The sequence below is a fragment of the Pagrus major genome, chromosome 16 (genome assembly GCF_040436345.1).
Source record: "Pagrus major chromosome 16, Pma_NU_1.0".
Lineage (NCBI taxonomy): Eukaryota > Metazoa > Chordata > Actinopteri > Spariformes > Sparidae > Pagrus > Pagrus major.
This window is the reverse complement of record NC_133230.1, coordinates 24,260,102-24,276,931: the sequence shown is the minus strand read 5'-3', so window position 1 is coordinate 24,276,931 and position 16,830 is coordinate 24,260,102. Positions and strand designations below refer to the sequence as shown.

The 16,830-nt window shown below is 42.4% G+C and overlaps 2 protein-coding genes across 2 annotated transcripts in view; one reads left to right on the top strand and one right to left on the bottom strand.

Moving 5' to 3' along the window:
• akt1 (v-akt murine thymoma viral oncogene homolog 1) overlaps nt 1-2,387 on the bottom strand; it is a 33,610-nt gene extending 31,223 nt beyond the window's left edge. Inside the window, exon 1 of the mRNA XM_073483417.1 lies at nt 2,223-2,387. The gene's annotated coding sequence lies outside the window, so the exon portion shown is untranslated. The remainder of the gene's footprint in view (nt 1-2,222) is intronic.
• Nucleotides 2,388-9,243: 6,856 nt separating this feature from the next.
• Nucleotides 9,244-16,179, top strand: zbtb42 (zinc finger and BTB domain containing 42). Its single transcript, XM_073484437.1, has 2 exons — nt 9,244-9,375; nt 10,612-16,179. The coding sequence occupies exon 2, from the start codon at nt 10,626-10,628 to the stop codon at nt 12,219-12,221; it is 1,596 nt and encodes a 531-aa protein (XP_073340538.1). The 5' UTR covers nt 9,244-9,375; nt 10,612-10,625; the 3' UTR covers nt 12,222-16,179.
• The last annotated feature ends 651 nt before the right edge of the window (nt 16,180-16,830 follow it).

The window sequence follows — 16,830 nt, the reverse complement described above, 5'->3', positions numbered from 1 at the left end:
ATCTTTCTGGCTCCAGCACTGGGGGCCTCTCCATTCAATGCAAATCAGTGTCATGCAGCAGCAGAGATGCCACACACCGAGCCTGTCACTGGGACACAGAGGACAGTCCCATGTGTTTACAGCAGGAAGCAGAAAATCAGGCCGACATCACCACACTACTTCCTTCATCACAGATCGATAGATACAAGTCTGTTTTTGCTCTATTTTCTGCTGCCTCTTGGGTAAACAAGAGCGTCAGCAGCTGGGTTACAGTTACAAAGATACAACATTACACTCAAATATTTAGAATGATTAAGCGAATGATCAAATACGCTCACCTGGTGCTGGAAAACAGTCCCTTATGTGACACTTGTTTTGTTCAAATGCCACAATGGAAGCAGTACGAGGGTGAACTACTACACAGTGCCAAGTTCCTCTTTCAAGTTCCCTGAAAACACACCGCCAATGATAAGAATATTGTGGGGTAGGTGTAGCTCAATACTGAAACCAGAGCTACAGTAACCTTCAAAGCCAAGTAAACTCACTGCTGCTTGAATCATGTGATGACATGAACAGCTACCCCTTTATGAATCATATTAATATATTCACTTTCATGCTGTTCAGACAAGCCATACACTAAATAAAAGATAGATCACAAAGTGGGAGTCAACTATAAACCACTCATGTCAAACTCATTCTGTCCTCCACAGAACAAGAGCTCAAAGTGTTTGTCGGTTTGGTTTGTTGCTAATCAAATGACTCTGCTGTTAACGACTAGTAAACAAGATGAATGAAACAAGTATTTTTGGCTGTGGTGTTCTCAGTTTCGTGACACGGATCTAGAAGAGCGCCGTCATGTGATGCTGATGGTGGGCTAACCATCATTAAGAGCATATCCTCCCCGTGATAATACATCTAAACTCCTGTGGCACAGGCATGGGGGACGGGCACAATAAGTGCGCCTGTGTACAGGGACAACAATTTCAAACAACATTCCTCAGATTCTGTGCAACTGGTGGCACATTTGCGTCAAAGGGGCTGTGAAGGGATTGGGTGGGAGGTGACTGGAATTTTTTTTTCTAAATAGAACAGGGAGAGCCAAGCAGTCACCGGCTGCATCATTATGCCAGCTTGTTGCGTCTTCCCCGGGTCACATGGCAAGTCTCCCTGCGTACACACACTGGACAGACGTAGTCTCATGACTGATAAAAAAACATTTTGACACTAAAGGCGTTGCAACATGCCCAGGGACAATGTTCTCTTTGCAGACTGCACATGCATGCGTAAACAGAAAGCAAGGTTTATCTCAAGTAGGGCACTTCAGCTTTGCATCTTGCATGTCGGTTAATGAAACCTTTTCATTTTGACTCAACAATAAATCTTCTTGACAAGATTCCTGTAGTTATGACTTAGTACAGAAATGCATAGCTGTCAACACTGTAGGTGGGATGAGTGAGGACAGTAACTAAAACAGTCACACACATGCATTTTGCAATTACACTGATTACAGGGGAGGAAAATAAGAATATAACTCTATTATACCTTTACTTTATGACTTCCCTGGTGTCTAAACTTTACACATAAAAAGGTCCCTGGGCCTCATGTTGAGAGGCACTACATGGTGGCATCAAGTCAACAACAAAGATGTTGTACTTTTTTGTATGATTACATTTGAACGCACCAGTGCTGCAGCAGCGACAAAGCTACCGTCAAATTACAGTCTGGCGATACATTTCTCACTCAAACGAGTAAACAAACGCAGTGGTAGTTCATAACAATGAATGAGCCGCTCTCTCGTTGAGCTCATTTGTTTTCATTTGCCTGCTGGGCCATAAAGTGCGAGCGAAAACAACTTTCTCGTGGAGGTGAAGCGTTCAAAGTAGCATGACTGCAGATATTTTGGCCCGAGGGCTGTCTCAAAAGTGGTCATTGTCAAAAATGAATGGTTAACATCTGAAGAGAGGCTCGCTTGTTTTGTTGGAAAAGAAAAAGCAACAACGCGTTATAATTCACGACAGGACGTTCATAAGCGCTTCGGCTTCACCGCTAAACAACTTCTACAGCGAAGTGGAGTCAGGAAAGTACCTCTTTTCAGGTTTGCATTTAGCGATAGAAAGGATATGGGGCCTAGCAGGGCAGCTTGGGTGAGAATAACCGCATCCCATGTAAGTACAATGGGGACCTACCCTGTCTAGCTGTCGACCTCTTGTAGTTAACCATGCGAAGGAAACGCGGACATTTACCTGGGCAGGAATTCAACAATGTGTCCGTCTCATTATAGTGAGCTGTTTCGGCGGTATATTAAGTTGATAAGTCCTTCAACAATCTGGACAAAAGTGCTCTCATTTACTCCGTTTCTTTGCCTTTCTTCCACTACACCTCCCAAACGCGCTGTCTGCAATGCCTCTGTGGCAGCCTGCTCTCCCGGGTCCTAAAGCCGACCCGCTTTTATGAGTCGCACTCATAGGAGGGGTAGTAGGCCGTCAGCCGTCCCATTGAAAAAATCCCGCAGTGTTGCTATAGGGGCTTATTAGGGGCTGCATGGCCTTGTTGAACTCTGCGTTGTTTTATCTGTGCCGGTGGGTTACAATATGAGGTCCTGGGACCTGCAGAGGCCCCTGCAAGCTTTCCAGGGGGACCCTCAGTACAATGAGGGGTATCTCTGTTTTCCACTTCCTGGCAATCACGTGAGATAACGTGCAAGACTGATGTTTTTGTTACAGCTGTGCACAATGATAAGTGATGTAATTTGGCAACCCTGCCACATGCTGTACAATGAGACGCATGTAATGTGGTTGCAGCCAATCATTATTTTCATTTCATTCACTTTCTTGATTAAGTTCTTGATTCTGTTTTTTTTTTTATTTATTGAAAGAAAACGGTGACAAATTGAATTTCCTGGGCCCAAGTTGCTATTTGTATTGGCTGCAACAACTTCAGTTTACCATCACAGAAGACTGAGAAAACAAGGAAATATTAACAGTTTAATTAATAGCTGTACGACTAATTGATTATAGGAATTATCATTTCTGCTCTTGGCTGAAAACAGTTGTATATTTGATACTCCTTAAGATTATATCACAACAGAATGCTTAAAAAAACATTTAAATGTAATTTAATTAAGCTATGTATAAGTAGCACTGTAGAAATACACCAGGCAGTAAAAATTGCAGCTCAAAAATGTACCAAAACCTACAGATTTAAAATAAATGACTCATTTAAATACCAACAAATACAGATATTCACCAGAGATTTCCCGAAAGCTACAAAATAAATTGTGGCTAGACTGTATAATGTCATGTTGGTGTCCTCTGCCTTCAAACCTTATGTTTGTTCAACGATAAATGACCAAAAACCATTAAAAAATAAAGATTAAAACTCAATTTAAAGGATGAAACAATTAAAAATAGAAAGTAACAGACAAACACCAGGCAGATTTAAAGAGGAGGGTTGCAGAAGGTCATGAGCAAAGGTTTTTGTCTTAAATGTGCACTGCTGCAGAAATCATATTAAAATCAATTGGAAAAACTAAGAGGTAACTATTGTAAGCAGTGGGTGTAATAATGCTGTCCGTCTGTTGCTTGTCAGCCTTCAAGCTTCTCATAGTTGATTTATATCTTATTGGAGAACATTACAGAAGTCAAGTCTGCTGATGCTAAAAAAAAGATATTATTTCTCTCTGAGTTGCTGTGAGGTGGAAAGGGGCCTTTGACATTTCCAATAAAAGGCATGAGAGCCATGAAGTAAAGTTAAGAATCAAACATAACCTTTAGATTTCTTACTTTGTGGGTACTGGTAAATCCTACTAAATGCACTTTTACAATCTAGTTTTAGACACCTCAGTACATCAGTTTCCTCCTGGTTGGCATGTAAACAAGTTTTTTTGAGAGCTTTCAACCGCATCACATGATGGTCATCAGTGGATTGGAGTGAAAACATAACAGCTACTGAACTTACATATCTTTGGATCCATCTCTATGATAAGAAGCGAACTTCATCCACTGATGAAGACTGTGTGATAAAGCGAAGAAAAAAAAAAGAGTTTACTTCAAGTTGGCATTGTTTTGTCAAAGTATAATTTCTAGGAACAAGAATGAACTCACTTGCTATTAAAATGGCATCAGATGCAGCTACACACATTTACATAACATCAGGACGGATATGAGAGGACATGGCAAGTGTGTCATGAAACTGCAAAAGCATTGAGATTTATCTGTGAGATTACATCAAATTATAACCCTTTTTGTTTTACCAGATTCTTTTAACAGTCATGTACAGCCACAAAGAACGCCCTGCTGGAGAGGTAGGAGTTAAACCAGTTTAGGACAGGTACAGACAGGCCGGCTCAGACAGACTTAAAGGAGGCAGGGATCCTCTGCATCAAATGAAATGCTCAGATGACTTGGTCTTCCTGGTCAAAGTGTCTAATATATTTTTAGAGATGAAATGTTTTGAAAAATTCTCTTCATAACATTTCTATAATATTCCTAAAACCTTGCAGTGAGATTTGTGACTTTCTTATGCTTAAATTACTCACTTACATTTACTATCTTTTTATCTGTCAGCACAACATAATTGTCTGTATCAGCCTAGGTACAAGTGCAGTGAGTTACACCGTAGTACATTTACTCAGGTATTGTACCTAAAAGTCAAGGTACTTGTACTTTAGTATTGAGTATTTCCATTTTATGCAACTTTGTAACATACTGCACTGCATCTCAGAGGCAAATTTTGTACTTTTTACTCCACTACATTTCTCCGACAGCTTCAATTACTATTCAGATTACAATATTTCACACCTTCCCTGTCCTGTGAAAACCATGCATCTCTATATCTGGTGATTTCGAATGTTTGTGATAAACTGAAGTGTCCCCAGTGATGTAACGTAACTAAATACATTTTGTCAAGTACTGTCAAGTACAAGTTTGAGGTACTTTACTTGAGTTTTTCCATTTTCTGCCACTTTATACTTCCATTCCACTACATTTTGGAAGCAAATATTGTACTTTTTATTCCACATTTATGTGATAGTTTAGTTACTAGTTACTTTGCAGATTACATGCTGCATCAGAGCCAAAGTAGCGCATTTTTAAATTAACTTACTTTATCTGCAATCAGGTTTAACACTGATTCTGATAATCAGAGTAATGCTGAATATCAGATCCAATAATCAGTCAACCCGTAGTAAACATATAACTGTATAATTTACTTTTACTTCAAGTACAATTATTGATACTTAAGCACACTTAATATTAGATATTTTAAGACTTCAGGACTTTTAATCAAGTACCATTCATTCATTCAGTAATGTATATAATATATTAATGCTACTGTATAGTAATATTGATCCAAAAAACATCAGATATAATAGCAAAACATTAATAGGAAACATTTTATTGCACAATGAGTACTTACTTCTGATACTACAACTACATTTTGCTGATAATACTGTAGTGCATTTACTCAAATAGCATTTTGAATGCAGGGCTTTTACTTGTAATGGAATATTATCACAGTATGGTATTCCTACTTTTACTAAAACAGATCTGAATACTTCTTCCACCGCTGCATGTATGATATAAAAATGCAAGACAATGATCTTGAAAGGTTGCACAATAACTGAAGAGTAATGTTTCGGGAGCAGGATAGCGGGGAGAGCTGCCAGCGTTCCCTCCGTGATGAAAAACTTCTTGGCCTCTGCCCTCTGTCTCTCAGCCTCCTCTGTTGTCATTTCCCCTCTTTGTCACTTCCACTGTAATGTGTTCCTCGCTGCTACTATGTGTCAGCCTTGCCAAGCTGTTCCTGTCATACAAACAGAGCTGAGTGAGGGTATCCCATAATTTCTGCTGTTGTTATTCAGCATTGCCCTCCTCCTCCACCTCCTCCTCCTCCTCCTCCTCCTCTTCCACCTCCTCCTCCTCCTCCTCCTCCTCCTCCACCTCCTCCTCCTCCTTGGCTGTCTCTGGTCCAGTGACGGGAATGCGTACCCTGTTATTTCGCAGGTTCAAAGCAAAATTAACCAGATCAAAGAGTCAAAGTGAGTTAATAATGTCTCAGCCTGTCAAAGACTGATCTGATCTCCTCCCTTGTCTACTGGCAGTATCTCTTCAGAATATAACAGAAGTGAACAGAACTTAATGGGCTGTTGAAGGAGAATAGATAACATGTGGTAGCAACAATTAGACACAGAAGGGCAGGAGGGCCATAATAGGGAGGAAGAGGTGGGGGGTCTGACCAATACAGCATCTCCCCCGGCAACTGCAGCGCAATGTTGCTCCAACTGTCACATTATTTTCCAGGATGTCTTACCCACCTGTTATGCAGCTCTGCCTCTATGGTGACGAAGATTTAAAGATTTAATGTCAGATGCACAGAGCATCCTTCCTTTGTGTGAAGGATTTTGCAGCAAGCTGTCCACTAAGTTGGCCATACTTAAAGAAAACTAAAAAACCAAGATAAGTTAATTTTATTTAAATAATCCTAATCTTTACAATCTGCTGGCCTCTAACCTTTTAGATCCTTATTTCAGAGAAGGAAAGCCTTAATGTGAGGGAAACAGAAAATGAGACTAGGGTGACATTTATTTTAAAATTGTAATCCTGTTAGTAATCACCTTTTTTTACTGAATGTGCCTGTAATCTATTTACATCTTTTTTTCTGTAACTGTACAGACTACAGTTACCTTTGTTTGTATCCTGATTACATAATCCTGTTGCACAGGGCAAAAACACAGGGCAAATATACAGAGACACTTCTTTTATTTAACCATTATGACAGCTGTAATGATAAATTAATCTGTCTAGGTGAAAATTAAACCTCACTGTCAGTCATTAGAATTATAATTATGTCTATGTGTGATTATATTTATATTTATATACGTTTTTAGTATATTACAACATGTGTGTATATAATAATGGGCACAATTATCCTGTGCAATTGTCTTTCTCTGTCATATCAATATGTGACAGGTGAATAGAGTGTATGTAGTATTCATTATTATTAGTTAGTATTTTTTTGTCACTTACACATATTTTCCCCTCTGTTATTGACTCTTGAGCTGCTCTAACAAGTGAATTCCCCCAGTGAGGGATCAGTAAAGTCTTATCTTATCTTATCTTATCTCTAACCTCATGCTGCACAGCCAAATATTGTTCAGACTCACAAAACTTTATTTCAATTATGTGAAAAAACCCAAATTTATGACAGATGCCAAACATGTCCAGCTGAATTTGAGGATAAAAGAATAAAGAATAACATTAGAATATTTCAGCTAAAAAAAAAAAAAAGTGTGATCTTTCAATATTTCTGATACACAATGCAGTCAGACAGGAATAGTGAAACGGTAAAATGTTAGGACTTTTCCATCATAAAAGCTAGTTAATGGAAAATAAAAATTAGACTTGTCAAGAGTTTTAAAGGAGATTTCAACGTATAAGGATGAAGTACAAGCATCCTCAGACATCTACAACTCTAGCCCACCCGTATGGTGAGACTTTGGTCCGGCGGGGAGAGCGATGTGCTTCCACTGTGGCTGGATGGCTGGCTGGCTGGTTGGCCGGTCAGGCTACACTGGAATGTGGGCTCTTTTGTTTGTCTGAGAGAGGAGTGGGTCAGGGGGAGAATGCCATTGATGATTGCAGAGAGGAAGAAAGAACCTCCAGGAAGTGTTCTCTCTCTCCCCCTGCTCCCCCACTCTCCCACTCCCATTCTCTCTCCCTCTCTCTCCCTCTGTCTCTCTTTCTCTATCTTTTCTCTGTGTGTGAGAACCTTCACCGTGCCGAGCCTCTCTCTCTGAGGCCACGGTCCCCAGGCACAACCACTGCTTTGTCTTGCCCTGTGAACACACACCCCTCCTCTACTGGGCGCCTACGTTTGCCAGGGCCAGGGAAACACGGGGCCACTGCTCCTATTCTTATCCACATCGCTGCTCCTGCATGGATGGTGTGTGTGTGTGTCAGCACTGAATGGTAAATTGTTTCTCATGTGGCACACACACACACGCACGCACACACACACACACACACATCCGATGCTTCTGGATAAACATTTAGTTTAAGAACTTCTCAATACCAATTAAGCTGTTAGACCAAAATAAGGAGAGTTTTTATTTAGGGGGCATGACACTGTCTCGCTTATGATCATCTGGACATGACCAGAGTGCAGATATCCCCTCCTCTGTAACAGTAACAGCCAGACTAAAAATGGAATAAAGCAGTAAGTGGATAAGAATCTAGCTGGTGGCCCCTTTCGACCAGTGGCTGCCGCCTCCCGTCACATTGCTCATTCCCCTCTGTGTCAGAAGGCTGCGAGGAGCTGCAAATGGCCCTTTCAAAACACACGGCAGCTGGAACACAGGGCAAAGGTGACTGAAGCAGTTGGGGGAGCACAGGGAGGGACAGGAGGAGGAGGAGGTGGAGGAGGAGGAGGGGGGCACGAGATGAGCAGCTGCAACCTCGAGCCCCCTGTTCTTCCACTGTGCCACCATCTCTAGCTTTTAACAATTACAGAGCAGACTCCGGAGGCTGCCTGAACAAATTTGTGACTTTTTTTTTCTCCGACTCAACCCACATAAATCAGCACAATTCCTGCCTTAAGACAATTTAGGCCAAATAAATCACAGCCAGGAGCTGGTGTGGTCTGGGACAACAAAGGGCACTGGGTGGTGTGGTGCCAGGGAATTCCACAACCCAAAGCAGGATTAGAGAGAAACAGCCTTAAAAGTTCCCAATAGTCCACTGACCCTCTGAATCACAGGGCGTGATTTATACTTTTTTTGTATTCGTTTGGGTACTTTCACACATGCAAAGTCTTTTGGAGCTAAAAGTGTTTTTCTTTCATCCAAAACCCACAGGCAACATTTTTAGAAAGCTTGCAAATCAGATTTACTTCCTGGTTTTAAACTTTTCAAATCCCATCATCTTTAAACAGGATTTTTTTAATCAAATAACATAACATAAATAAACTTGCAATTTTAATGATCTACTTGAAGCCATATCTTATATAAATTGTTTGTTTTTTTGTCTAAACTCTATGTTAAATCAGTGATCCACTACTTTTCTATTCCTCCACTTCAGGATTTACCACTCCGAAAGCCCCCCCGCACATGGGACAGGTGTTTTAATAAGACAGCCAATTGATGTTCCCAGTGTACTCTGCTACTTGCTGCCGCTGTGTGAATTCACGGAGTAGTACAGAACTTATTGTGGCCGCGCGATATCGCGAGACTTGTGCCATTATCAACCTGCTTGACACACAGCAGCGCTGAGTGCAGCCTGCCTTGCCAGGGTCGGGACTGAAGCTCAAGAAACGACAAGGAGAAGCGAACATCTGGCCGCACATCATGAAAGGACGCCGGGGCTTCTAGGAGAGAACACGACGAAGCGGGCGGGAATCAATGTAAGTGCGCTGTTTTTGTGCTCGGGAGCGGGGAAAGCGAAAGTTAAAAGAGTGTCCCCCCTCGCCGCTTCGTTTCAGCGCAGTTGGCTTTGCTGCGAGTTCCTCTGCTGTTTAAAAGGCTCCCAGCAATGCGTTTCCCAACACGGACATGGAGCTCGGTTTACTGCGCCTCAGGCTCTCCGATCTGCTTCTTACACTTTTCTTTTCAAATAATACCACCAATGCGCGCAAAATCACACTTATGCGCATTGTTCTCGGCAGCATCCAACTTTAATAGCTACCCAAATCTCTTGAGTTTTTTTTTTTAAATGACCATCTCCCCTTTAACGTTGTGAATTAACCCCTTTAAACAAATATTTCACAGTTGTGCGCGTGCCTCATGAGTGCGTAAAAGGGCCACGGAGCGTTTTATTCTCATCCGCGGCTCTCGGCTGCAGTTTTCTTTGGAGATAAATGTGCGGGTTGAAAGAGTCAGAAACGTAATGTAATCTCGTGACACTTCTAAATCTAACTGTCTTTCACAAGTTGTGTGTGTCGTTTAGACTGCGCAGCCCAGAGTTAACATATGGCATAAAGGGGAGCACAGCTGGAGGTAGCGTTTCCATTGCGGTGATGTCAGAGCAGCTGACTCCACAGCTTGCAGTGTAATTAGCAAACAGAGCACCAGTTTACTCACTCTGCGCTGCTCTTATTTTTTCACGTTCCCCCGATGGACCGGCGGTATCGCTCCCAGTCCCGCTTGCGTGTTCAGTAAACACCGCTGTTTGGCGTGCGTTTGGAAACGCGCCCGGTGCGTCACTTTTCGCGAGAAAATTTTTCGGGAGCTCGAGAAGTAGGGCTGAGTGCTCCAGAAGCGGACTACTTTCTTTGGATAATTTGGAGAGTGGATCCGTTTACACCGGGATACATGGGTGGGTGAGCGCAGCGTAGCGTGTCCTGCACCACTGGAAAGAATGTAGGATTTATGTTCTCAAGTTGGATAAAGTTATTGATGTAGACTTTTGGAGCCGCGTTAAATCTTTCCGAATCAAGTTTATAAATTAGGAATGATTGTGCTAAGTGTACTACGGTTTATATGTTTGCTCCTACTTTTAAATCATTTGCGCTATTTGGCTAAAGTTATCCTCTCACATTCTCTCTGCTTGTGGTGACTTGGTGTTTGCCTCTGCTCCGCTGTGCCCTCTAAATGGCTTCATTGCGTTTATCCAGTATCCTGTTTTTCCTGTTTTTCATCAGGTTATGAAGGAAGAATGGAGTTCCCAGACCATAGCCGCCAGTTGCTGCAGTGTCTGAGTCAGCAGCGTCACCAAGGTTTCCTCTGTGACTGCACTGTTCTTGTCGGGGAGGCTCGATTCAAAGCGCACAGAGCCGTGCTGGCCTCCTGCAGCATGTACTTCCATCTCTTCTACAGGGACCAGCTGGACAAAAGGGACGTTGTGCATCTCAACAGTGACATTGTGACAGCCCCGGCTTTCAGTCTGCTCCTTGAATTTATGTATGAGGGGAAGTTGGAATTCAACACGCTCCCGGTGGAGGATGTCCTGGCAGCAGCCAGTTACCTACACATGTATGATATAGTGAAAGTGTGTAAAGGCAAGCTTAAAGATAAGGAACTCTCCTCTCTGGATGAAAAGATGAGTGAGGGTTTGGGACTCAGCTGTTTGGACAGGGAAAACTCCTCAGACAGCGAGCTGCACAGTAAGCAGCTCATCCGGCGACAGCCCCAGACACAGTCTCAGGGGCTGCACAGGGCCCCCCCGGCAGAGGAGTTTGACATGGACAACAGCGAAGTCAGGCTGGCTGTCACAGATTGTGATAGGTCTACACAGAGTAGGCAGAAGGCAAACGGTCACTCTGGCAGGTCCCCGGACCTTGTAGGTGTCAATTATGTGTCAGCAGAGGCCGAGCCCTGCGTCCAAACAGCTGGAAAAACAAAAGCTGATGTCAGTAGTTCCACCGTATCGCTGTCCCAGAGGTCCCGGGCTTCAGATGACATGGACTGTGCACTGGATTTGTCTTTCAAGCCTCTGTCTAGCAGAGATCCCTTACACCCCTCCTACGTCTCGGGACAGCTGGCCCTCGACAGCCAGCAGCAGGGCACTGAGCCACTTGTTAAAGACGAACACGACTTGCTGTCAGAGCAGGAGGACAGTGAGCCGATGAGCCCTGAGAGCCAGCGCTTTGGGAATAGTGCCAGGAGCTCAGTGGTGACAGGGTTCGCTGCCCTCTTCCCAGGCAACAACGGCTCCACAGCCGCCCTGCTCTCCCAGGAGGAGGACCTGATGGACGAGGAGGGGGAGGCCTGCAGAGGGAGGGAGGGCGCCCCAGGCCGGGAGGTAGAGGAGAGGAGGGGGAGGCTGCTGGGGGACAGCGAGGAGGAGGAGGAGGACGACTTGGCCTCTTCAGACATCTCCACCTCCAGCGGGGTGCTCCTGCCCCCGGGGCAACAGGTGTGTGTGTGCCCCCTCTGCAGCAAAGTCTTCCCCAGCCCCCACGTGCTGCAACTGCACCTCAGCTCACACTTCCGCGAGAAGGACGGCGCCCGCTCCAAGTTGTCCCCCGACGGCTCGGTCCCCACCTGCATGCAGTGCAACAAGACCTTCTCCTGCATGTACACCCTGAAGCGCCACGAGCGCACACACTCTGGCGAGAAGCCATACACCTGTGGCCAGTGTGGCAAGAGCTTCCAGTACTCCCATAACTTGAGTCGGCACGCTGTGGTCCACACACGTGAGAAGCCCCACGCTTGTAAGTGGTGCGAACGGCGCTTCACTCAGTCAGGGGACCTCTACCGCCACATCAGGAAGTTTCACTGTGGCCTTGTCAAGACTCTCGCCATTGGATAAAACACCTCTCAGCAGTGCCATGACACAAGACAGAGTGTCTTTTCATACACTGAGTACTACTACTGAACAAATTTTCCCATTAGTATACACATGTTGGCAGGTTGTTGGAGACATATCTTTTGGATTCTACCCCATGAGGCATTTCTCAAGTTAAAGATGTAGCAACTTTAAAACTGGAGCCGTTTTCTGTCATAGGCATACATGGTGGTCAGAGGCTGTTAGGATAAACATGGGTGTTGTGAAACTCAAGCTGGATCAGTGTGGACGGAAGGTGAACAAATCAGATGATGCACTTGTTTGTCTCTGTCTTGTTTGTGTCAGTCTGTTGAGTTTATTTGAGGAGTATATTTGCTGAAAGCACCCTATAACGGGCAAAATGGTTGGTAGCTAATGCTAACATATGTTAATACAATCGTCAGAGTGAGTGAGACTTTTATTTGTGCACATGGGAGATCAGAACCGTCCGTGAGTAGCAATATATGATTTTTTTTTAACTCCTACATTATTATTATTATTTATTTTTGGGGGGATTTGTTTAGTCCTTAACAAGTAAACTATCATAAGGCAGCAAAACTAATGAAGTCTGACTACTGGAAGTGTAATTACTTTTTATTTTATTTTATGGAAGTAGAATTTTTGTTCGGTTAAAATGAAGTTGGTTACAGTTTATGTTTTTTATAACAAGAGGCAAACAGACCATCATATCACCAGATTTCTTTCTTTTTTCATTTGCCTTGAGCACATATTGATGGAATGGCCTTCTAAATGCTACTTAAAAAGAAGTTGTATAATCAGAGGAGGGGTAGTTTAAAGCCTGTAACACTGGTGCCTACTGAAATTCTTAACACTTCACCTCGTGTACTTACTTAAGCAAGAATAGGATATATATCGCCATGCCTTCTTGTCAAATTCTCAAGTTTTCAGGCCTTTTTAAAAAAAGAAAAAAAATACAGATTACACTCCACATACCAGGTGGTAACAACGGTAATTGTCTACTCTGGAACGCCAATTGATCCATGAGTGTCCTTAATTAAATCATTAACACGAATGTAATAAAAGTATGTGAATCAAGCTCTTGTCAATTAAATGTTTATTGACTCGTTAGAAGAAAACAGTAATTACCTTGTTATTTCCTGGTATGGTGTAAAGGTTACACTGACACGGTGTGCAGGCAGAGAGGGGACAAGTGGATAACCAGAACGTTGTCCGTATCAAAGCTGTGCTCCACGTGCCATTCAGCCGAATCTACTGACTTTTCTTTCTTTGAATTAACCCTCTCACATTATCATATCTTCTTACTGTATGTGTGTACGTTACTACTGATGAAGCCTTTAGTGATGACGCCCCCCCGAAACAATCTGTTCACGGTGGCGTTGGCACTAAAAGTTCATGATATTTTGTCTAATCTGTCCTGAGAAGACTTGATCAGAATTTATTTATTAGTTTGACTTGGTTCAGGGTTTACTGTAGGTGTAGTCCTTATTTCTTATAAGCTTGAAAGACGTTGCGTCTTGGCCTAGCGATCTTGGTACTCATTAACTGGTATTGGGGGCTGTTTGATCATTTTTTTCTCTGTGCAAGTTGAGTTACTGTAATTGTATTTTAATATACCGCGTAGAAAAACCTCTACAGAGTATTCAAGATTTGTCACATGGAACATAGAGAAGCACTTGTTTTTAGCATGCATAGAGTTTCAACACTATTTGTCTAGGCTGCTATTTCTTACTGTATGTATATTTAATGTAAATATATATTCTATTTATCAAACTGTTTGTTTTTCCGTGTTACAACACATGTGAGGTGGAGAGAAGAGAGTCGGGTGTCTTATTAAGGCTGCAGTCTCTTAAAGTGTCACGTCTTCCCAAGGGGAGTTTGGCTCCTTTTTCCATATTCAACCCTCGATTGGGACTCACTACAAATCAGAGCAGTTAATACCTCTCTGAGTGCTGTTCTGCCACAGGAGACAGTTGTTCACAAGCACAGCCACACTGATACGGCAGTGGCTACCTATAGAAATGAGACAATACAGGCATTGTCCCCCCCCCCCCCAACACACACACACACACACATCCACCACCACCAAATCCCAGGTAGTTCTCAAGGGATCATTGTGTATCTCCCTCCGAGCTGTGGGGAGAAAAGGCAGCGCAAGTCTCTCTTTGCACTTTTCTGTATTGAATGGAGCCATTGGAATGTGAGAAATGTATTTAGCAAAGGGAGACCAAGGACACTGTAAACAGGTGTATTGTTTGGAGGCATCAAAGAACAGCCCCCCCCCCAAAATCCCAGCATGCAGTAGATAAACGCCTCATTGTTCCTCTACATGGAGGAGATGCCACGGTGATTTGATTGCACATCTATCAAGAAAATATCAGATTAATCCGACTATTGTTTTCCAAGTGCTTGATTTAGAAAGGTTGTTGAGATTGACAGTTATAATATGTCTGGTAACAATGTTGGTGCTGACCACCTGTCCATTTCAGCGTACGCACCTGAAGGTGGCGTTTTTTTGTTTTATTTTTGGTCCTTTAAATTTATCGCCAAGACTTCTTTCAGGACACAGAAAAGAATTCACGTGTGATTTCTCAGCATTTGCAATTGTTTGTCAGAATTTTGTAAATGGGGGAGGCCAAGTCGAGACGAAATCAAACCGTTTCTCTCCGAATTACTGCTCTCTGTTTTCATTCTCCCGAGACTCGTGTGTAATTTTCCGAGAAATGTGATTTGGCTCCCTGTTTACTTGCACAAACACTCCGTGTTGTTGTCAGAACAATAGTTATGTTTCACATGTTGCGTAGTGTTAATAATGTATATTTCAATCAGAACACACAGGAATGTAGATTTGGTCAGTTTCAGTTTTTTAAAGGAACATTTCGTATGTGGTGCAAACTAAATTGCTTGATCCCCCAACGTACATGTGTACAGAGGTAGACAAACTAACGATATGTGAAGAATTGTTTCTTTTTTATTGTTTGCAGTCTTTATTTATACCTCCAGGATGATCACCAAATGTGCCTTGTAGACACACGAACAGGTGTTGCATCTGGAGAAGCCCTTTTTCTATATTGTACATTTTTGCCCTGGACGTTCACATCACGGCGACAGCGGCCCGATGAAGTGATTCACAACTTTTTGTTCCTGTTTTTTTTTTCTATCATATCAAAATGTTAAATCAAGACAAACTAAAAGTTTCTAGTCCATTTATTTTGCTGCTTTGCGAGAGATTACGTTTTGAGATTTATTTGACCATTTCTTTTTGTTTATGTGAATAAATCTGTTGTGGACATGTTCAACTGAAGACAAGCATTTCTGTGATTGGGCTTTTAGCCGACTCTACTGGGAACTAACAGTCCAGTCCTTAGTTAATGTCACTGTTGAATGTGAAACACTGAGATGTTGATTGTTGACTTGTATGGAAACAGTGCTACTCTTGATTGAGGGCTATGTTTGCCTAACTCATGCTGTATGATCTTTAAGTCTGAAAAAATGACTTTACTGATACTGGAATTTTTGTCCTCTGCAGGTTACAACTGTGAAATTGTGTATAATCATGAGAAATATTTATTATTGCATTTGCTTCTTGTGCAACATTTGACTGTCTCAGTTTTAATTTGGTAAAAAAAAAAATGGAAAAAAAGCTTCTAAATGTCAAACGAAAATCTTTTTAATAGAATTTGTAGAAGTGCCATTAGAATTTAATATAATTTTTTAATAAGAAAGGTATATTTTATAGTAATCAATTGCTTCAGTGTTAGTGGTGTAGAGATTAGAGGACAATCTTTATGCAGAATTGACATTGGTTAGATATTGAGGCAATTTACGTTGATCTATAACTGTACGTGCATTTTCCTTGTTTTGCGCTTTTGGAGTGTGCTTGTGTGTGTGTGCTGTGGAAATGTGACAATCTTGATTTAGGCCTTTCTTAAGATTATGCATAGAATTAAATGGAACAACTTTCTCTCTTTGTGTGGATTTCACTCATTTGCACTGTCACACTAGTTTTCACGCTATTCCAGACAAAACACTGGTAGTTAGCAGCATGCAGCGAGCTCTGAATTTAATAAGAAAAGGTAAAAATAGACTGTAACCTAAGAACATAACACAAGAAGCCCTCGTCTGACACGCAGCAGCAACAATCAGCCAGACGGTGTGTGTGGGAAGCACTGCTATGTGTACAGAGACAACAGAATGTGATAATACTGCTGGTCTTACAAGCCCGATCCCTCTGAAACCATAAACTGAGCTCAAGGACGGAGCAGTTTCAAGATGGGCTCCCATTGTTCCTGACCTGTTGCCAATACTCTCCAGATAAGAGATAAACCTGGGATAACAAAGCTAGTTGACTTTGTTGTTATTACACTTGATTATATCTACAGCAAACCACACACACACACACACATCTATTTGTAAGTAAACAAACACATACCGCTAATGTGTCTACTTGAGGAACTTCATGCCAATTCACTGGACAATTTCAATGGCGAGAACTTTTAATTATTTCCCCGCTGCACCATGAAAGAAATCCAGCTGCTCCGCTACGTGATCCCAATGGGGATGTGCTCGGGTTCCCACCACCCTCCCCCCAATCCCAGCTCACCCATTCTGGGAA